Source organism: Labrus bergylta, chromosome 17 (assembly GCF_963930695.1).
Source record: "Labrus bergylta chromosome 17, fLabBer1.1, whole genome shotgun sequence".
NCBI classification, from domain to species: Eukaryota; Metazoa; Chordata; class Actinopteri; order Labriformes; family Labridae; genus Labrus; species Labrus bergylta.
The window spans coordinates 24,999,918-25,022,131 of NC_089211.1; the positions used below are offsets into that span (position 1 = coordinate 24,999,918).

General features: G+C 43.4%; 2 protein-coding genes across 5 annotated transcripts in view; both read left to right on the forward strand.

Moving 5' to 3' along the window:
* Positions 1 to 17,536, forward strand: part of erbin (erbb2 interacting protein) — a 70,779-nt gene extending 53,243 nt beyond the window's left edge. For 2 of the 4 annotated variants that reach the window (XM_020653835.3, XM_065965370.1), the window contains 13 exons: positions 676 to 775; positions 4,995 to 5,116; positions 5,353 to 5,526; positions 5,655 to 5,837; positions 5,933 to 6,050; positions 7,212 to 7,386; positions 7,472 to 8,966; positions 9,158 to 9,301; positions 10,582 to 10,638; positions 11,695 to 11,862; positions 12,666 to 12,758; positions 12,875 to 12,949; positions 13,626 to 17,536. In XM_020653835.3, the coding sequence (XP_020509491.2) occupies positions 676 to 775; positions 4,995 to 5,116; positions 5,353 to 5,526; positions 5,655 to 5,837; positions 5,933 to 6,050; positions 7,212 to 7,386; positions 7,472 to 8,966; positions 9,158 to 9,301; positions 10,582 to 10,638; positions 11,695 to 11,862; positions 12,666 to 12,758; positions 12,875 to 12,949; positions 13,626 to 13,733 (3,012 nt within the window). In that variant the 3' untranslated portion in view covers positions 13,734 to 17,536. The remainder of the gene's footprint in view (positions 1 to 675; positions 776 to 4,994; positions 5,117 to 5,352; positions 5,527 to 5,654; positions 5,838 to 5,932; positions 6,051 to 7,211; positions 7,387 to 7,471; positions 8,967 to 9,157; positions 9,302 to 10,581; positions 10,639 to 11,694; positions 11,863 to 12,665; positions 12,759 to 12,874; positions 12,950 to 13,625) is intronic. The other 2 variants (XM_020653836.3, XM_065965371.1) reach the window with 2 other exon arrangements.
* A 2,762-nt stretch (positions 17,537 to 20,298) lies between these two features.
* LOC109998911 (axonemal dynein light intermediate polypeptide 1-like) lies at positions 20,299 to 21,985 on the forward strand. The gene is made up of 6 exons (XM_065965999.1): positions 20,299 to 20,391; positions 20,606 to 20,745; positions 20,823 to 20,992; positions 21,211 to 21,386; positions 21,601 to 21,765; positions 21,873 to 21,985. Exons 1-6 carry the CDS (start codon positions 20,299 to 20,301, stop codon positions 21,906 to 21,908), a joined length of 780 nt encoding a protein of 259 aa, XP_065822071.1. The 3' UTR covers positions 21,909 to 21,985.
* Positions 21,986 to 22,214: the final 229 nt, after the last annotated feature.

Here is a 22,214-nt window from a genome sequence, read left to right on the forward strand (position 1 = left end):
TGTAGTTCTCTTGTGATCGTGTAGTTCTCCTGTGATCTTGTAGTTCTCCTGTGATCTTGTAGTTCTCCTGTGATTTTGTAGTTCTCCTGTGATCTTGTAGTTCTTCTGTGATGTGTGTACAGCTGCAGGGCTCATGCCGTCCGACGGAGCAAAACCATGACGCAGTAACTTGCCAACAACCATTTATCAGCAACGTTTTGGTACCTGACCTTCATCAAGCAAAACAAAAAAGGGGACTCATAAATGTTTGGTTGCAAGTCAGACAGTTTGCAAACTCCGACACACCTGTTCGCTCTCTCTCTCTCTCTCCTTGGGTTGAAATATGACTGAACTGTTTAAATCATGGGTTGTATCCGACATCTTGACAACCTTTTGGTTTGTGTTGTCTCACTATTTGTGCGATAAAGATGCTCCGTGTATATAAATAAGTTTGGCTCTCTCATGATAAGGAGTGTTGTGTTACAGGCCACAAATAAAACCCAGAAGGAAAACCGTCAAAGAGAAGCTCGTGGGTGGTTTGAGGGAAGAATAAAAAAAAAGTTAGCTGGTGAAGCTCAGGAGGAAAGTTGTCTGAAAAGAACTGTGGGAAATCAGGGTGACCACATTCGTTCTGTCAAAGCACGGCCGATTTGCAAAAGACTGAACACTCACAAACCTACTTTCTGTCTCTCACAGTCGAAGCCCCTGATCCCGCTCCAGAAAGAGGAGGATCCAGAGACGCACAAAACCGTGCTGACTAACTACATGTTCCCCCAGCAAACCAGGACCGAGGACTGTGAGTACCCTGCATTCAACCAGACTTTCATTTCTCTTTCTCTTAGCGGTTAATCTGGCAGAGCGTCAAGCTGCTAGTGTTTCTGACCTGTTTTCTCCAACCGGTTCCTCCAAGCAGGGCTGCTCGTTAACCAGCCGGTGGCTCAACGCTGTCACTGCAAATGTACTTGACAAACACGGCTACATCTCAAAGAATTAGAGTCTTGTGGAAAAGTTGATTTTTTTTCTTCTTCTGAGTTTAAATCAAAAAGTGAAACTGTCAGGCTGTATCCGACACCACGTACTACATAGTGTCTACCACATCCTCAAAATATGTCTACTGCTTACTAGTGCTGTTTTCGAGTCCACACTAACCGAGACCAGACCCAGACATTTAGGGATCAAGATCGAGTCAAGACCAAGGCAGGGCGAGACCGAGACAAGACCATAAATATCACTGAAAAATCCTCATCTTTTGGGGAGGGGGCGTGTCCCTCACTTAGGCCGTAACCAGGGGATAAAAATCAAATTATGAATGAATTAAAGTTATTCCTCTTTTTTAGAAAGGGTTGTTTTCCTTCTGATCACAGTAATGACATGGAAAAATAGCCGATCAGTGGTGGTCTTGATTTTACATTTTGAGTAAGACTGAGTAAAAATGCTTTCGATTCCAAGACGAGACCAAGACCTTCAAAAAGTGACTGATTTTGAGAACTACAACAACTGCATACTAACCCCAACCATTAGCATGCCGTTAGCAACATATTACAAGTCCAAGCTCTCACTGGAAGAGCTAACACCAAGCTAGCGGGGCCGTCGGCTGTGGCTAAGTTGGTTGAGTCGGTCGTCTCTCAACCTAAATGTTGCCTCTTTGTGCGTCTTCGTTGCATAACATTGAGTAAAGTCTTTTACCTGCTCTTTTTGTAAAGTGCCGCTTGATAACATTTGTTATGATTTGGTGCTATACAAAGATTGATTGAGTGATCAACCTGTGAAGGTCGGGAGTTCGATCCCCAGCTCCTCCAGCCACATATCTGATGTGTCCTTGGGCAAGACACTTATATATGCGATTTTTTTTTATCCAGCAGATGTCGCCCTTGAGCACCAGCATGAAACCAAAACAACTCGCGCTGCATTGTTGTGTTAGCATGCTAATGCTAGTGATCTTTATCATGCTGGTATCTTCACACTGCATGTAAATTTACCTGAAATGAGCGTGATCTAGAAACACAGTTAAGCAGTGAGTACAGTATGTTATTCTTCTTTTCTCTAGTCCCTCAATTAAACAACTTTTATACACGAGGGGAGGAGTCAGCCGGCCGTCCTGGCGATGTAAATAAACTGAAGATAGGACTCTGAAAACTCTGAAAACATCACAGACAGTGGGACTCGGGTGTTACACCCATTGTAGACAGTCATGACTGATGAGTTATTTTCAGAGGATATACTTGATTTCTATTTAAATGTGAAAAATCACATACTAAGTCTTTAACCCCAAGTTACTCCTGCTGCTTCATCAGTGTGTGTGAATGTGTATGCATGGGATTAGCTAATAATGATGAATAACAACCTCTACCATCAGGCTTGAAAGAAATTGAACTTCTCCACATTATTCTAATGTTTCTGAGATGCACCTTGTATAAGAACGCTCAATGAAACAGTAGAGGGACTACCGTCTTTATCTAAGAAGTTTTAACCTTGCAGGTAACTTGCAAGGATTCCTGAATTTATATTTCATGAGTGATCTTGTTACCTGAAACGTGAGCTCGACCCTTCTTGTCGAGCATCTGTTTGTCAGGTTTGGATTCCTATTCCACCTGACACTCACGCTGACCCCACAGCACCTGAGCTCTAAAGTGATTAGATGTTCGACATCGACATAGTGGGAATTGTAGAATTTTGTATAGCTTGTGCTAAACTCCTTGATGGGAATGCGAGAGGAGAGGGGTTGGAGGTGTGTCTCTGGAGGAGGTGTGTCTCTGGAGGAGAACGGAGGCTTCAGTATGGAGTTTTTGATTTATGCCATTTTCCAAAGTTACTTTTCCAAAACAGTTTTTTTTTTATCTGAGAACCAGTCACGACCCGACAGCAATGACTGTGTTTTACAACTTGTTGATAGTGAGGCCACACACCAGGTGACTCATACTATCCAGTGTGAATCTCTCTCTCTCTCTCTCTCTCTCTCTCTCTCTCTCTCCCTCTCTTTCCCCCTCTCTCTCTTTCTCCATCTCTCCCTCCCTCCCTCCCACCCTCTCTCTCTCTCTCTCTCTCTCTCTCTCTCTCTCTCTCTCTTCCTCTCTTTCTCCCTCTCTCTCTTCCTCTCTTTCTCCCTCCCTCTCTCTCTACCTCTCTCTCTCTCTTTCTTTCTCTCTCTCTCTCTCTCTCTCTCTCTCTCTCTCTTTCTTTCTCTCTCTCTCTCTCTCTCTCTCTCTCTCTCTCTCTCTCTCTCTCTCTCTCTCTCTCTCTCTCTCTCTTCTCTCTCTCTCTCTCTCTCTCTCTCTCTCTCCCTGATGTCGTCTTGAAATTAACAATAACGTCTGCTTTATTTTCCTGGCTAGCACCTTCCTATCAAGTATCAGTGAGGAAGTCACACCTGTTTTGTTTTCTCGTCGTGTATCTAAGTGAAGGTTTTAAGAGCTTTTAACACAGGAAACCACATTGCCTCGTTCACACCTTCACAGCCTCCATCAGCTTCTTAAAAGCACAGCTGATATTTGTGGATGTGAGTCAGTATTCGTTTTTTTTCGATCTGCAATAATCGTCACAAATCGACACTTCCTGGATGTCATTTTCAAAACACTCTTTGCCTCTTTTCCTCTCCTCGTGGCATCAAAAAAAATGAGGGTGACTTAGTCGTGATAACTTATTTAAGCATGTTATGTGATGATATTTCTCATCCTTTCTCCTCTTATATCACGTTTTCTGAATACTCTGTGGTATGAGTTCGAAGCACGAGGTTCAGGCGATCACAGCTTTTGTATTTAATCCAGTATTGTTCCAGCTTTTGTTTAAGGGCTTAACACCTGAATTTCAAGTTCCTTCACAGCTCCCTCCATTGGTTTGAACGACTCTCGTGTTGTCTGTGCGCTACCATGTGGTCAAAGTGAGACAGTGCATGAAGGATGCACAGTGGGAACGAAGGTCAAATCTTTAATTAAAAACGAACAAACGATTAACACCAGCTGCAGTTTACTTAGAGTGCACGTTGCTCAGAGAGCCTCTGTTCACATTTTCAGGTCAGTTAAGGATCAAAAAACAGAAAAGAGACAATGTGACGCATAAACAAACGCTGTTTCACTAAAGCCCACACGCTGTTACCTGGCTGAGGTAGCTACTTTACAATGAGGGTTGTTGCATCATTATTGACTTGATATGACTCCAGTCAAATCAAAAAATATCAGCACCTGTTTTTTTGCCTTTATTGGAGAGACATTACAGCGGTTGGGTCAGAAATCATGGAGAAGAGAGATAGGGGAATGACATGTGGGAAAAGAGCCACCAGCTGGATTTAAATCTGGGCCTCCCGCTTCCATTACAACAGCCTCTGTTTCAAATTAAAGAGCCCATATTATGCCCTTTTTGGGGTTCTTATATTTAATCTATGTTCCTACATTTGTACGTTCACAATAGCTAAAGTCCGAAAAAAGTGTCTGTTTTCATGAACTGCTCCCTCTCTGCTCTGAGTCCGTCAGCTACACTCTGTTGAGCCCACACTGTTGGACCCCACGTGGTCCAAGTCTGCTCTGATTGGTCTGCCGATCCGCTCTGTTGTTATTGGTCAGTTGCTCAGCACTGAGCTGCTGGGCTTGCCACAACGAGCCAATGGACTTAGATCAGTGATGTCACACTGACAATGACATCGGACTGACACATTTTTTTCGAAGGGGGCTGGAACCGAGCGTTACATGCAGCTAATGCTACAGCTAACAGGAGGACGTAGGAGAAGCCTAGAAGCCTGCCTAAACATGCACAGAACACTTGGAAAACACACTAAAGGGCATATAAAACCAGAAAAAGCAGAATATGGGACCTTTAAATAAATGACTGAAGCTCTGAGGTTTTGTTTTTAAAGCTTTGACTACTTTGGACCATCATGGTATCTTTTTTTAAAACGTGATTTCAAAAAGTATCGCTGCATCTCCTAATTTTGTCGACCTTATTCCAAACCAATGAAATCAGGAGAGATTTCTAATTCTTTTTTTAACTGAAGGTATCTTTCTCGTCTCTGCTTTCGTTTTCAGACATCCCCAACTCCGACTCTGAGAGCTTCAACCCGGCTCTGTGGGAGGAGCAGCGCAAACACAGAGCTCAGGTGGCCTTTGAGTGTGACGAGGACAAGGACGAGAGGGAAACACCCCCGAGGGTTTGTGTCAAACTGTTTATTCAAATAATTAAGACTGCAGATACCAACCATCACTGATGGGGCAGATTTCCTGTAACAGCCTCTAATGTGTGAGGAGTGTGACGATACTACACTGAATGCACTTTATTCTCAAATTTCCAACGCAGACAGTTCTCCTCCTCTTGTCCCGCTTGTGTCTAAACTGTAACCAAAGGATTATTTAAATTGTAAATTTTGGGGTATTTGATCTCTGCCAGGAGGGGAACCTGAAGCGCTATCCTACACCATACCCGGACGAGCTGAAGAACATGGTGAAGACGGCCCAGTCTGTAGCTCACAGGCTGAAGGAGGATGAGTCCGGCGATGAGTCGGGGAAAGACGCCAGACCGGTCGAGAGGAACCACATCGGAGTGCAAGACGTGGGAGTAAAGGTCAGCTTCATGAAATATCACAGATATCGCTTTTACTTTCAGTTATGGCTGCTTTGTTTTCCCCTGCTTCGGTTCCTCTTTCACAGTCCACATCTACTGACCATCTGTATTATTATTTTTTTGCACAGGTGATAGAGGCACCGTGTCCCAACGGCACGGCATCAGAAATGGACGCACAACTATCCACAAACACAAACGTCCCAAAATCATCAACACTGGATTCAAGAGACACATCAGAGTCTTACAGCTCCCAGCGAGCCCCGCTCAAATCTTCAGAGGGCTCCATGATGAACCATGAAGACACACTCGAGGTATTCTATCATTTAACACTCGTTTATTCTTTTTTTTTTTTTTTCTTAAAGCACCCTGAACAGCTTTACCCTTAAAACTTGTCTTTGTCCTTCAGGATTCTGAGGAGCTGTCTGATGAAGAGGAGGAGATGAAAATGGGAGAGATGAGACCCCCTCTCATCGAGATCTCCATCAACCAGCCTAAAATAGTGACTTTAAGTAAGGACAAAAAAGGTAAACGTTTAGTTTGAGACATTTCAGCCCTCTTTCAGCCGGTGGCTTCGGCTGTTTCTCAGTTCACTTCTCTCTCCCTGATTTGGCTCCTCTCTCTGAGCCATCTTTATCCCCCTGAAGTGGACTCCTTCACAGAGCAGAGCAGCTTCAAACTTTACACCCTGTTGACAAACTGTCCTCCATCAGTCCGCCAAAAAGCTGCAGGGTCACCTGTTGAAGGGGCTCAATCCACCTAGCATTACCCCCTTAGACCTCTCCACTGCAGGTTTTAAAAGACCTCCTCCTGGCAGTCTGTAGCTCCTGTTCTAGGGGAAAGCCAAAGTTGTTCCCAAGCTTCAAGTCCTGGTAATTAAATGCCTTTTAAGGAATCAATCTGTCCATCAGGACATCATCCAAACCGAGGCACTTTTCACACATGCACTCCCTGAAAATGTGCAAAAAATATCATGACATTCTCCTCTTGACATCTTGCTGAGTTGGACTTTAATACGTCCCTCACAGCAGGAGATGTTCCCTGTCAGATGGGAGGTCAGCGGGCAAGACATGACGTAAAAAAGGACGCTGCAGAAGTAGCAATATTTTGTTTACAACATATTCAAGATGGCAAAACAGAGTCTGATGCTATATTTTACTTTATGACAACTCTACTTGTAATTGGACGTCCTGACAGTGTAAGAAAAGAGTGAAAACGAACTGAGTGGCGAGCAGAAGAGAGAATTAATCAACTTCTTTATGTGCATATAGTTTGCAGCAGTCCCAGGATATAAACGTCATCAACCAATTTTACTGAATTCCTTTCTGCTGCTCATAGACATCTGCTTACCCAGACTTTGACTTTGAGGGCTTGCAAGAAAAATCCCAGAGAAATTGGGGGGGAAAATTCAGCTATTTCTGTTCACACATGCAGCTCACATTTTATCAGGAGTTTTGTGCATGTGTGCAAAGGTTTCTTAGCGAGTCCAGGTGGAACAAGCAGCTGACATTTCTGACTAAAGAAATACTTGGAACAGTTTTTCCGATCAGCTTTGTCAGAGACAGACTCCTAAAATATGAACTTTTGTAGGAATGCCAAAATGAGTGGGACTTTGAGAGGGAAAGTTGAAGTTGACAAGTGATGTGAAGTAGATAAAGTACACTTACAGTGATATATCTGATTCACAGATGATGCGGACTCTCTGCTGGATGAGACAGTGGCCAACAGCAACCAGAACAACAGCAACTGTTCATCACCATCACGCATGTCTGACTCAGTGTCGCTGACCACAGACAGCAGTCAGGACAACTCTCTGTGCACACCCGAGAGAGAGGCTAAGATGCCCTTCCTGCCAAAAACACGGTCAGTACCATTCTTTAACCAGTTTGAGATAGAGTGGAGTCTTCATTCAAAATCTTATGAACCAGTTTGTTGTGTTTGTTTTTAGTCAAGAAGATGAGAATATGAACCAGCCGCCTAAAGACACCACCCCTCTCCTGCACAACGGCAACGGCTCTGAAACGTCCCTTCAGGCCCTTTTAAAAACCCAGCAGACGCCGCCAGAGAAAATGGGCGACTACGACCTCTCGATGGAAGCCAGACTGGCGTTCATCGAGAAGGGAATCAACAATGGCATGGGAGAAACCTACAGCAAGTGGGACCAGATCAACATGAACGTGTCCAAGCTGCCAACAGACAACATGGTGCAGCTGGACGCGGCGGACAAAACCAAGAACGGCGCGCTGACAAAAGAGGACTTTGAGAGTAAGCGGGGTTTCAGCAATGAGCATTTTCTGAATGGAAACCAGCAGGTGAGCGACTGCATCAACAGCCAAGGGATGCGAGTGGAGACGTCTGCCGGGCATGTGGCCTCGACAGGCATGACAGCCAGCAGTGACATGTCTCTATCTCGCAGCACAGAGGAGCTGTCTCCAGAGAAAAGATGCTTTCCCCCGCAGGTGATGAAGTCTCACAGCGTTAGCAACATAGAATCGGGAGGGTTAAAGATCTACTCCTTTGACGGGGAGGGTGACTCCTATGACGCGGCGGGGAGGATGGCAGGAGTCGGGCCGGGACCGGGAGCGCAGGGCCAAAGCATCGTCAGGAGCAAGTCAGCGAGTCAGTTGCTAAACGACCAGTCTCTGCAGATCTACCCCGGCTCCTCTGCGTCCTCCTCAGACCTGCTTTCGTCCTCTAAGCCCCCTGCCAGCACCAGCAGATACCCGGTGTCCTCCAGCATGGCTATGGGCATCCCTCCCCCGCAGTACAACATCCAGTACACAAGCAGTGCCGCGCCTAAAGACGGCCTCTGGGCTCAGAGGACGGCCATGCCCCCTGAGCACCAAGGCTACCACCCTCCTCCTCCTCCACCTCACTCTCTAGCCAACACCAACTACTCAAACCGCAATCAGGCACCTCCATACCCTCTGCCGCCCCAGCAGAGGGGGCCTCCAATGGGTCCCAAACCGCCTGGTGACATGTGGGCTATGGAGAGGCTTCATTCTAGCGGAGGACAGGTCAGAAGCAGCACGCTGCAGAGGCAAAGCAGCACCGCCTCCACGGCTTCTATGGGCGACCCGAGGCGCATGCAGTTGCCCGAAGGGGAATACATGACGTACAGGGACATTCACACCCTCGCCAGGGGGCCGCTAGCAATGAGCACGGCCATGCAGAGGCCGCTCTCGGCCCGCACCTACAGCATCGACGTACCCGGAGCTTCCAGGCCCGTGAGTGCCAGGCCACAGCCCCACGAGCTTCCGGAGAGGACCATGTCCGTCAGCGACTTCAACTACCAGCAGGGCAGCCCCAGCAAGAGGCCCAACGCCAGGGTGAAGTCCGAGCACTCGCTGCTGGACGGGCCGGGGGGAGCGGGAGCAGGACGGGTGCCGGCAGACTGGAGAGACCAGGTGATGCGGCACATTGAGGCCAAGAAAATGGAGAAGGTAAAAAAGTGAATTAAAAACTTAAATATCAAGTTTCGCAAAGTGTACTAACCCCTTCTGAACGCCAACGCATGTTTGTCTGTAAATGCTGTAAACCTCTTTTGTTTTGTCTTTTGTGTCAACACTCATTTGGCGGATTTGCATGACATTATGGTTCGGTGCTGGTTGTTTCATGTCGTCCCTCTGTTCAGAACGCGCTGTCTCGTTCCTATAATTCCAATAACTCTCCGCTGAGCTGGTCTCACCACGGCAGCTGTAGGGAAATGCATGCCAGCCAAGGCTCTCTCTTGTTTAGTACCAGGGACGGACAGCCCTACGGAGCTCTGGGCTTCTGTGTGAGTACTGAGTGAACCTGATGTTAGCTCCTGCTGCTCATACTAAGCCTGGGCTTCCTGTTCCTGCTAGTTTCACTCCCTGTAGAAGATTTTTAAAACAAATGTTTCCTCCTCTCCTCCTGTGTTGAGAAGTGACTCTCCCAGAAGCCATCTTTCACTTGTCCTTGTAAGGGCAAATGAAAGTATGTCTGATTTCCTCCCAACTGCAAACCTTTGTATAGTATGTGTGATGACTTATTAGTGGTAAGTGTTGGATTTAACAGACGTTTTAGCATAGCTCCTCTTAGCGTAATGCAGAATGGCTTTTGATTGTTTTGTACCATCATCCAGTTGGTTTTTATGGCTTTCCTCCCTCGATTAATGAAAGAAGAAGAGAAATCTGACTTTAACAAATACACTGTCATCGTCATTTAGGTCGATACAGGTTGAACAGCTGAGCCAAATTTCTCTTCTCACAGAACAGGAAGCAGCAAAATGACATAAAAACAATAAGATTGCAAGGTTGCAGGATGAAATGTAATGCGAGCACATTTAGTGAGCCTGTAGCCTAGTGGTTAAATATGCACTGCCCCATGTACGGAGGCTGTCGACCTCCAGGCTCGAATCCGACCTGTGGCTCCTTTTCCGGCATGTCATTCTACCTTGTCGTCAGGAAAGCCTACATGCATGGTACAAAACAGCCCCTTTTTAAAAACCCCTCCAGCTTCCTTAAAATCATGATCATGATCTCAGTGTGCAGAAACTAATCCTGTGATTGTAATGCATCTTTGCAAACCCTCGTTGTTTTCTCCCCCCTCCCCTCTTCACTGCACTTTTAACTCTGCTCAATCATCTTCACTTCAGTTTTTCACCCCCTCATAACTTCTCACTTTTTATGTGGAGTTGAAAACTTGTGTTTGCCAACGGTAAGTGGGAAAAGTGTGCGTCTCAGTGAGTTAGAAAAGTGTGTGTTAGACTCTTTAGTCTCCCCAAAACCCAATGTAACCTTTAAGATCAACTTGACCTCCCGGCTGTTATCAAGAATAACATGCTGCTTAGCGTCTGAATAGAAAGTAGGCAGAGTTTAATCAGAGTTTTTCATCATTTTAATCAGATGTCACCCTTCCCTCCCATCCCATCCTGTGCAACACATCACTGCCCCTAATGCCATTACCAGACATGAGAAATGTTCATGTCAGTGTCTTAATTGTCCGTCCAGTCTGATATGTCTCGTGTAAGTGAGTTTTAGTGAGGTGAAGTAAGGACACAGTGCTAATAATCATAACTTTCTCTCCTCTCAGGATGATGTGTTTGTTCCCCAAGGGCAGCAGAGTTACACCATGGACCCCCACAGAAAAGTAGGTGGATATGAACCCGAGATGTCATGAACTTATGTATGATACTCAATGTGGTTTATGTGAATTTGTAAACGTGTGGACCACCAACCTGCCAAGAGACCTAATGGGTATGTGTATGCCTGTCTGTGTATACCATATGGCATATTTACACGTTTATGTTCATTAATGTACGCTGAGGGAAGCTAGTTTTAAGACCGTTTTGGACGCCCCTCGGTTTGCCAGATATGAGAGCAGTTATCATGGAGCAGTTATGGGGGCGGCAGTAGCTCAGTCTGTAGGGACTTGGGTTGGGAATTGGAGGGTCACCGGTTCAAGTCCCAGCACGGACCAAGTCCAGAAATTGGTCTGGTAGCTGGAGAGGTGCCAGTCCACCTCCTGAGCACTGCCGAGGTGCCCTTGAGCAAGGCACCCAAACCCCCCCACCAGCTCAGGAGTGAGCCCCCTCACCCTGAGACCTCTCCATTAGTTCATGTCCATAGGATCCTGTTTGTGCATGTGTGTGTATTTCGGCCTATGTTTGTGTAGCATGTTAACTAGACAGAGTGTAAAAATGAATTTCCCCTCACAGGATCAATAAAGTAGAAATTATAATTATCAGCAGTGATGGAAGTGGGTAAGAGAAGTGGTTCAGATAGAAGTGATTGTACCCGACCTAAAAAGCCTCTGCATGTTTCTAATAAGCTCCACGAGCAGAAACGTGCTCAAACTAGGATCAATATTGGAGATGCTTTTGAAAAATGGAGAGAGGTTAGAACACAGAAAGGTTTACAGACCCATGCAGAGCTGGATAAACACTGAAGCTTCAGAGTCCACCACATGGTGACCTGAGTGAGCATCCACTCTAGAGAGGAGGTGGGGGGGAGACAGCTCTCTACAATGTTTAGAATTCAGACTACAGTACCCATTTTAAACACTAGGTGTCAGAGTTACATACTGCTCCTTTAATACAAACACACCTGAGTATTAAATGTTGTGCGTTTCTAAATCACATTTTGACTTCTCTCTGATTCAGCCAAGCTTTGAAGAGGTTAACATGTCTGTGTTTTTGTCTCTCAGGTGCCTTTGATGAATGGTCAGATGGGCCCCTCCGCTCGTCCTCAGATGAGCCAGGCTACCATGGCTCGCCACCCTTCCAGAGAGCAGCTCATTGATTATCTGATGCTCAAAGTTTCCCATCAGCCCCAGGGGCCTCCTCGCGTCCAGCATGACACAATGCAGCAAGAGGTGAACAATGGATGTGTGAACTTAAATAAGAGTGGGATGTGCTGTACGGAGCTGGGCTAACAAATAACCAGCCTTAAAGCAACATGATGTGACTTTTACAACTTAAAACGGTAGATTCATAGTTGACCTACAACGTTCAGCGAGGGTATTAGTGTCTACCCCATCACCACAGATCTCTAACATGTGTCTCTAGTCCGTCTACAAACCCCCCAATGATGAGAAAAGTCCATCCTCTCTCCGTCTTTAGCCTGCTCCAATTTTCTGAAAATGTGTGCTCAAACAGGCCGTTTGGAGATTTTCCCTTCATGACATCACAAAGGGCAGTAGCCCCTCCCCCAAGTGGGTGACACTCCCACAGCTAGGTGTTTGTTCTGCCCTCTGAGTCTGCCTTCTCACTATAAACAATAGGACATGGAGCGAGAAAGCACCGAGTACACCAAAGCCCTTCCAGAGAGGGGGCGTGGTCAGACACAGCTCATTTACATATTTAAAGGTACAGACACAGAAACAGCCTGTTCTGAGCAGGGCTGAAATAGAGGGGTTTATAGACATGATCAAATACAGGATCAGAGTGGATTCAGAACAAGAAACTTCACACACATGTTTTGAGGAGCTCAGAGACTTATTTACACTGAAGAGGAGGAGGAGGATATGTCACCTTTAATGTTTGTATGAATTCAGATCCCTTACCTTCTGCTATGACTCGTTTCTCGTGACTCATTTGAAATATGTGAGCATGGTGTAATAAACGCTGCATTTCGGTGAGTAAACGATACTAATGAAAGTGTGTGGGTGTGTTTCAGATCCGTGTGAAATTGGAGAAGAATCCAGAGCTGGGTTTCAGTATATCAGGAGGAGTGGGAGGCCGGGGAAACCCCTTTCGTCCAGACGACTATGTAAATTCAAACCTAATCTTCTGATACATCCATAATGAAGCTTCAGTGCCTCATATTCTAATATTTCAGCTTTTAATATGTGTAAGTAATTCAATATCTTTGTTTTATTTTTTCAGGGTATTTTTGTGACAAGGGTTCAACCTGAGGGACCTGCATCAAAGATTCTTCAACCTGGAGATAAAATCCTTCAGGTACGCTCCTGTCTGACGGCTAAATTCCACCAGATGTGTGTTTGCTGCGTCTCTGCTCCCCTACAGCAGCACAGCTGATAGGTTTTTACTTTAGTTGATGTGTGTGCGTCCACTGGCTCCTTCACGCTGCGTCTCAGCTCAGTCAGTCCTGAGTCCTCTGCAGCAGATCCACAGGGCCTCTATTTGTGCTGAACACCGGAGCACGGCACATCGATTCACCACAGAAAAGATCGAGCAGGACAGGAAGTCAGGCACTGAAACAACATAAAACACTCAAGTTTTGACGGTTTTGTTGTTGTGTTTATAACACATACATCGTATTATCTCGGGCTGTCGTCCATGAATCTGTAATTACCGCATGGACTCCTGGGTCTCGGGACTCCAGCTGTCCAATGGGGTTGCTCCGTGCTGAGCTCTGAGAATGCAGCCTGCGGGTTGTTGACGGATGAGGGAGCTGTAAAGGAGCGGAGCGGACACACAATGCACACTTATAGCTGGTGGAAGTTCTGGGTGAAGAGAGCCTGAGAATATGATTCTGTGATTTGTTAAAGGTTTGTTGCAGTTTTCTGCATGCAAACAAATTAATAATCTCTCTCTCTCTCCCTCTCTATCTCGCTCCCTCTCTATCTCGCTCCCTCTCTCTCTCTCTCTCTGTCTCTCTCTCTCTCTCTCTCAGGCGAATGGATACAGCTTTGTGAATATCGATCACGGGAACGCGGTGTCCCTCCTGAAGACGTTTGCGAACACTGTGGATTTGACTATCATGAGAGAAATGCAAGCGTAGACTTGAAACTGACTTCTGAAGTCGAGGGGGCGGGGACAACGAGAAGAGAGATGATGTTGACTCTCATATTTTTTATACACAGAGGAGACTGGTCTGTCGATTACCTGTAAGGACTATTTATAGGAGGGATCTTTATAGCCTTGATTGAACGGGGAAAACCACTGAATGTAGTGGGATCGAAGCGAGACGGCGACGGCGGCAAAACCTCTGCAAGTACGAGTCCTCAAAAGGCCATCACTGTGGTATCTATATTTTTATACAGAAGAAGCTGAAGATATGACCTGAAGCAAATAATTACTGTGGTCTCTGTACAGATCATCTTTTTTTTTTTTTAAGTCCAAATCACATAAGTCCTTGATCATGAATTAGGTTTTTTATTTCTGCAGATCCTGAGTTGACCACTAGGGGGCAGGGCTCCCTCTGTTCTGTCATACAATTTGCCTTTTATTTTTTTTTATTTAAGATGTTGAAACCGTTTTCTGGTCTGCTACGCGATCATAATGGGAGGACGATGTTACGTGATTTTTCCTGTGGAGACGAATGTCGACGGAGGAGCGGTTTGGTTTTTTTTCTTTTGGAGGAGAGATTATTTTGTTTTCTCTTTTTGCAAAATCAGAAAGCTGAGAAGAGGAAACCATCCACACACACCCCCCTCCCCCCTCACTGCTGATCACCCCTCCAGAGTGCACAGACACTTCTGTCCTCACAGCATCCGCTCAGCATATCACCTCACCGGACCGCTCGCTGCGCCGCGTCTGGACGCAGAAGAAGAAATCCTCTCGCCGCCTCTCGGACGTCGGGGAGAAACGCAGTCAGAGCGTGATCGTCGGGGGAAATCCTTACAGGAAGAGGGGTCGGCTGTTTGCTCAGCCTTACTTGTTGCCAGTCAGAAGATTCTTTTTTTTTTTTATCAAAGGTTTGATATTTTGGGAAATGTTCTTGTTTGCTTTAGAGACGAGGAGATTGGAGCGCTAGCGGCCGGCTAACTCATGCTAAGTCTGTCGAAAAGGTCCGACAAGCTCTTCTTGAACTCCATTATTAAATCTGATGTCTTGTTTTTTTTTTAAATACACTCACAAACAGATTGGTCGTCATGACAACATTTATCTGTTTTACCTGCGAGGAGATTTAACTTTTCAGAAGGCCGGAGGGTTACCTAGCAACAAAGCACGAAGAAATCTGCACAAAACCCTCTGGAGGAAAAGGTCAAACTGTCTGATTTCCAGCCTTCTGTCACAGCGATCAGTCGTCTCGGCGTCTCCTCCTCCTCCGGAAAGCGAAGACGAACATTTCCCAAAGTGTCACCAGTTATTCCTTTTTTAGCGCAGGAAGATACGAGCAGAGTTTTTAGCAGTGACGCTAGCTAACCAAAGCAAGTTTAGAAACTGTGGGCGAGAGGGCGGGAGACGACATGAGAAAAGATACTCGAGCACGATCATGAAACATTCACACGTGTTGGATTTTGTAAAGGGCTTCATCGTAAAGGGCGACCAATGAGACGCGAGAGAGGGTTTCAACATCTGTCTGTTTTGATTTCTCACATGGGAGAAGACCACCGTTTGCCTTTTTTAATGTCTTTAAGTTTTATCATGTTTGTTTTTTTGTTTTTTACTCATCACTATCCATCACTTGTTTCTTTGTTTTTTTTTAAATTCTCTCTCTTTGCTGTACAGAGAGGCGAGTCGGGAGAAGCGAGTTGTTAAAGTGCCATAAGACCTTGAACTGTTTGAGAAAAACAAAAACAAAGGGGGGGGGGGGGAGCGTTCACCCCGGAGCCCAAGCAATACTCACATAATCACCATCGTCCAGCAGCGTAACGGCTTCAAAGCAATATCCACAGCCTCATCGGATCACGTTTTTAAAAACAACACACACAAGCTTTTAGTAATCCCTGGTGATTTTACATGATTTTTATAATGTGAAAAGAATCTTTTTTTGTAATGAATTAACACAGGAGATATATCACTATATATGGTAGTGCTAAAAAAGACAAAAAGATCTCTGCATTGTGTAAAAAGTGAATGTCTGTGTGTCACTCCCACCCCCCCCCCACACACACACACACACACACACACTCCGAGGACGTCTTCTCTTTGTTGCTTTGATTTCTGTAAATCCAGACCGATCATCCGAGCAACAAAAAACCCCAAAACATAAACGACATCTCAGAGCGTTCCTGACGTTCATCGACAAAATGTGAGAAGACGAGATGTTAGAAAAGAGGAGGTAGTTAAACGAACATGTGCAAAATCAGCAGACTGAGGGAGAAGATCGGGCCTGCACACTTTGCTCAAAAGCCAGAGAAAGATTTACAACATTTAGACAAAATGTCACCGGGAACTTTTCATCCACTTTGTAAATATTTTTTCAGTGAGGACGTATTTCCACAAAATAAAAACGGAAATGATACATTTCACACACTGATGAATTCAAAACCTGCACATCTGTGACCACTAAATTATTGGGATGATATGTCAAAGGCTTTTTATCTTGACTCGGCGTTCCCCTTAATGTCTCTACAGCGGATTGTACTGTACTGATCCCTGATGTCACACTGAGAGGAGCCATGGTTGTGCTCAAAATGAAATCTCATAGTGATCGAAAATATTGAAAATGAAGGGCTTTACTTTACAGGTTTCAGGGTCTACATGACTCATAGAAACAGAAAGAGATGAAGACTATGGCCGGATGTTTCCGGTTTGTTTAATGCATCAACAGGCTCAAACGTTTCTACTCAATGTTTGACAACATTATGATCAAACATTGATTGAGAGAAACTGTGAGAAGCTTTATTTAAATCAGAAACAGGTTTCATGTCGCTCTCATTAAAGGAGCAGTATGCAACTCTGACACCTAGTGTTTAAAATGGGTACTGCAGTCCAAATTCAAAACATTATAGGGAACGATGTAAGGACTAAAATGTGAAAACAAAAAAAGATTATTCGGTTTTATTGGAGTTCTTTCACCCTAAAAGTTGTTTGTCATTTTAAACACTGACATCTTGTAAAGTAGAGCCTCATGTTTTCGAATATTTACAGAAAAGATGTCCTAAAGATGTCCCTTCAAATTAAAACAATGTCTGTTTCTTTTTTAAATCAAGCTGTAGTTTTTAAAATCGGTAAAAAGCATTCAGCGTAAAAAAAAGATTTAAAATGTCACACTGAACATTGGAGTGTTTTTCACACATGAATTGTTGCTTGTGTTTTTTTAATTTTGTCTGTGATTTCTGTCCGCCTTTTAAAAAAAAAAAAAAGTAGGGTTTAAATGTTTCTGGGGTCGTGGTCACTTTATTTATACTCATGGGGGGGCGGGCAGAGGGGGAAGGGGTCAGAGGGAGGGGGGGGGGGACCTGCAGTCTGACATCGTAGACAATCTTGGGAGATAAAAAAACATTTTTCCACAATTTCTTCATTCACATCGGTCTGCTTCTTGCTGCGCGCCCGTACTGTTCTTATTTATTTAGCATTCTTCTTCTGTGGTTTTTAGACCTTACTAATCAAATTGTAAATACTCTAAAAAAAAAAAAAAAAAAGGAAAAAAAAAAAAGAAGACATTTGAGAGAGAAATTAAAATAACAGCATTAGTGACTTGCGATTGTAAAACCAGCAATAAATTGCAATGCAGAGGCGTCCGTTTAAATGTATAGCTATTCTTTCTAAGGTTTCTCTGGAAACGGCCGCATTGAGATGACGATGACGATGAAGATGATTGATATGCATTTATTCAACATTCCAGATTTTGTACATAATTACCTGTTTCTGAAGTAACCTGTGGAAAATAAAACTAATGCTCTTTAACAACGATTGCTTCGTCTTCATTTGGTTTATCTGTAGACAGACAGTCCAAGGAAAAGGACAAGTGAGAGGCGGCTGTGGCTCAGCGGTAGAGTCTCTCAATTGGAAGGTTTGGGGTTCGATCCCCAGCTCCTGCAGCTACATGATGTGTCCTTGGGCAAGACACCCAATTGATTCATTGGTTCATTCAAATGAACCACAAAATATGAAGTTATTAAATGTTGTAAAACCTCATCTGGTGCATGTCTTCTGCCCCCTGGTGGAATATCTGTGCACTGCATGTATGTAGTTTTCATCAGATGGATAGATGTGAAAATCAGGTGAGTGCAAGAGTAGCAGGGTAACACTGGTAATGGTGATAATAGTTGGCTGTTCAACACGAGGTTCTGCTCGAGGTTCCTGCCTCTTAAAGGACGTTTTTTCTTGCCTATGTAACTTTTTGTTCTGTTTTTGCACATTTTACATGACATACACATTTACATTTAATCGTCCATATCTAATCTTCCTATTTTTGACTAGTAATGCTTAATTAAATCCTGGTTGTATATATTCTCATTCTTAGTTTTTATATTTTTAGTGCTTATTTACTTTGTATTTAATATTATATTGTGTTTAATTTTGCTAACATTGTGTTTTTTACTCATATTGTGTGTTTAGATAACCTGCTGCTGTAACGCCACAATTTCCCAGTTTGGGATCAATAAAGTAATTTTATTCCATTCTATTCTGTAGGAGCCATTTTGTGTTTATCGTGGGCATGTTTTATAATTAGATTTATCTGAACATATTATTTTCCACTAGGGACACTGAATGCACAGGGGCGTGTAGATATAGTAGCACAGGTGACAGGAAAGGGAAGGCACAGGTAGGGGGAGCACAAACAGTTCTCACCAGACCAGCACTCAGACAAACTACAGTTCATTCATTCTGCTGGCTACGCTTCACTGGAAATGGTTTGTTTTTTGTTCTCATATCTCCATCAAGTCACTTCAATAAACCTTCAACTCAACTTTAATAATGGCTGGAAATTCATTGTTTGCATCTGAGTCAGACTTCACCTCTACCTGAGTATTAATGACAATAAATGGAGCAAAGGAAAAAATTGGAAAATTGTCATTACATATTCTATTTGCTAAATGTTTGTAGTGTAGTTCAGTGTCTGAGGGTTTGGTACGGGTGGAAGCATTAAACAGCCTGATCGAGGTTGGTAATAATAATAACTTTATTTCTATAACACCTTTTAAAAACACAGGTTTACAAAGTGCTTTGACAAACAGCAAAAACAAGAACAAACTAAAGCAAACACAGAAGAACATAAACAACAACAAGAACAAACAAATGTAAAATACTAAAAACAATTAAATACAATTCAACAGAAAAGAACCCAAAGTGCACGATACCCAACAGATATATAGAACCTGACCATCACAAGAACCATCACAAGAACCCAGGAAACACAAGAACCCAACAACACGAGCTGAGACCAAGAGGACCAAAGATTTAAAAAGATGTAAGAAACTAAAAGAGATAAAAGTAAATCAAAAGAGAACAGCAATAAGAAGGTAAGAGCAGGAAAAGAAACAAGTGAATAAAGGATCAGAAAACCCAAAACTATAATATTAATAAAAATAAAAAGTAAATATAAATATGAAACATAAATAGACAAAGTAAGTAAGATAAGAAATTACCAAGTTAAAACATAAGAGGAGTTAAGATAAGAGCATAAATAAAAGAACAGTAAGAAGTAAAAGAAGATGAAAATAGTAAAAGACATTAAGAAGATGACATCACATAAAAGCAAGTCTGTAAAAGTACGTTTTAAGAAGGGATTTAAAAGAATTGAGGGAATCTGCGAGTCTTATCTAAGAAAGACCTCCTGTATCTTTCTGTCTTTGGAGCAGCAGAGATGAATGAATCTTCTGAAGGAGCTTTTTCAGGAGACGGTGGGAGACAGTGATGCCAGATCTCACGAGAGAAACAAGCAACCAGCTCTATGGAAACAAAACAAGCGACTTGCCTCCTCAAATAAATAAAATGAAGCCAAACAGGTGACCTAACCTACCACATAGTTTAAAAGAGAGGTCACCAGATCGGGCAGGCGGGCTAACCAAAGAAACGGGGTCGTGGACGGATCCTGGAAAAGGACAAACTATCGCGATAGTTTTTTGCTTTATTGTGGAGAGTTGGGAGAGAATCAGTAGAGGTTCATACAGGGAGCAAAACAAGCCCAAAACAAGCTCAAAAACCCCAAAACGCTTTACAGAAAAACAAGCCCAAAGTCGCTTATAACAAGCGGACCTGGCAACTCTGCTTTACTGTTGTGTTCCTTCTCGGTTACTTGAGAACAAATTAAAAAAAAATGTTTTAACAAACGTTTAAGAATGTTAAACTATATAATTATAGGCTATATAATCATAAAAAAGCGAACATTCGTATTGCCATTAGCTGTCGTCTTTTGAAGTGCTTTTTAAAAAATAACATTATTATACCAAAAAAATAAATGATGCAACATAATACTCGAAAAATGAGCTGACAAGCTTCATGCATGTGTGGCACATTGACAAAAAAAAAAAAGATACAAAACCACTTACTAAATATTAATCTAACCACTGAGTCCAGACTGTCAAACTGAAGAGGGACGCTGTTGCTATGACAACACAAAAAGTGAGCAAGAATAGCATCCTTCGAAACAGCAGCGATGTCCCTGCAGCTGAATCACAAACCAAAGGAGTTTCTGATTTTATTTTGTTCAAATTGTCAGATTCAAAAAGATGAATCCACCAGCTGAATCTCTGCTCAAATACGACAATCCAGTTTTGAGCAGGAAAAGCACTGACAGAAAACACCAGCCGAGTTTAACCGACGTTTAGTGGTCAAAGTTAGACATGATGGTGAAAATAGTTTTGACCGTACAGATATTCCTGCTATAACGGCTGCTGCTGTTTCTATGTTTTTTACCAACATCTTTCAATCCCCGAAGCTTTTTAAAGTTATGAAATGATGATGAATATACTGTGTCATGTATTTCAGGCAAAGAAAGTTGATTCATTGTGTTACATGAAATACTTTTCACAACAGGGCCGCCCTTTAAAAGTGAGTCCACAGCAGATGGGGGAGCAGTCTACCCCTGTTCCAACACCTCCAAAACCAAAGCCCACCTCTACTGACACCAACAAGCAGGAAGATGAGGAGATCCTAAACGCCATCCTTCCACCCAGGTACAGTTGAATCCATCTACGATGTGTCATTCATTAAGTTCAATCCACTCAGTTTATCTAACCTTCTGTTATTGCAGGGAATGGACTGAAGGAACCCAGCTGTGGGTGCAGCAAGTGTCCAGTGCACCTCCTACAAGAACAGATGTTATTCACCTAGAGGAGCTGCTGGACACAAAGCTGCAACAAAGGCAGGCCAGACAGACAGGAATCTGCCCTGTCCGCAGGGAGCTCTATTCTCAGTGCTTTGGTGAGGAGGAGGCTCTGAAATTTGTGATCACTGAGGCGATTGTGTTCACAAGGATTGAGGATCAAAGAACAAGAATTTGAACCAGTTTTTTTGTGTACACTTGGCTTAAATTTCATTGCCATACAGCTTTCTTCTGAAGCGTTTTGTATACCTCTGAAAGCACATTTTACTCCTCAAATATGTTACTGTTGCATTTACTCATTTTCTGTTTCTTTAAGATGAGCTCATCAGACAGGTGACCATCAGGTGTGCTGAGAGGGGCCTGCTGCTCTCGCGGGTCAGAGATGAGATTCAAATGACTATTCCTGCCTACCAGACTCTGAATGAAAGCAGTGTGGCCTTCGGTATGAGGAAAGCCCTTCAGTCAGAGTCAAAGGTTGACATGGAGAAAAAAGTAAGGACATTTCCACTTTCAATAGATAGCATACAAATGTGGAATGTTTGCCAATATTGGCATCCATCGATAGAGAATATACAGTATTTGCCACTGAAGGAATAACTATCGAATGCTATTTGGTTTAGTATCCAGCAGAGGGCAGCATTCCTTTAAAATAATGTTTGGTCTTCACATCACTGATCCTGCATTTTAATAAACTTCAAACACCTAGATTACTGATCTTGACGATGAGAAACTGGAGCTGAAGAAGCAACTGAACGAACTCAAGTCTCAACGTGATGCCATTGAAAAACGAGAAACTGAAAGGCGACAGATCGAAGAAAAGAAGCTCGTGGAAGAGATCCAGTTCCTCAAGAGAACCAACCTGCAGCTCAAGGTGACGTTTCAAGGCTTCATACCACAGAAATATATCTTCCCCCTGCACTTGTTCCTGTAGTGGATGTGGTTATGATGTTAATATTCTTATTTTGTTTTCCTCTTTAGACCCAACTGGAATTGATCCTCACACCAAAGAAGTAACACCGCCATCAATAACAGAGTGGCCATTTGTCTGGTTTCTAAAGATCTGTTATAAGTTCTTTCAACTCCTTGATTCCATTAATATGTCCTTTTTGGGGCTAATTTAAATAAAATAATCTTTACATGTTGCCTTGACTGTCATATTTGTCAATAGTGTAATGAAAAATGCTCTCCAGGTACCATTTTTAAGTAGATTTATTGTTCTTGAGTACTTTGTTTTTCTCCTCCAATATGACAGGGTTCTCCCAAGTTAAGGAATTACATCTAGAGGTGTTTAAAAAGACTCTTATAAAAACCTGATCATAA

Excerpts from the sequence above, each read along its gene's own strand:
- LOC109998911 (XM_065965999.1), top strand. The coding sequence starts at position 20,299 with ATGAATCCACCAGCTGAATCTCTGCTCAAATACGACAATCCAGTTTTG. Across the intron at positions 20,993-21,210 it reads GCTCTATTCTCAGTGCTTTG|ATGAGCTCATCAGACAGGTG; the intron begins GTGAGGAGGAGG and ends TGTTTCTTTAAG. Across the intron at positions 21,766-21,872 it reads GAACCAACCTGCAGCTCAAG|ACCCAACTGGAATTGATCCT; the intron begins GTGACGTTTCAA and ends TTTCCTCTTTAG.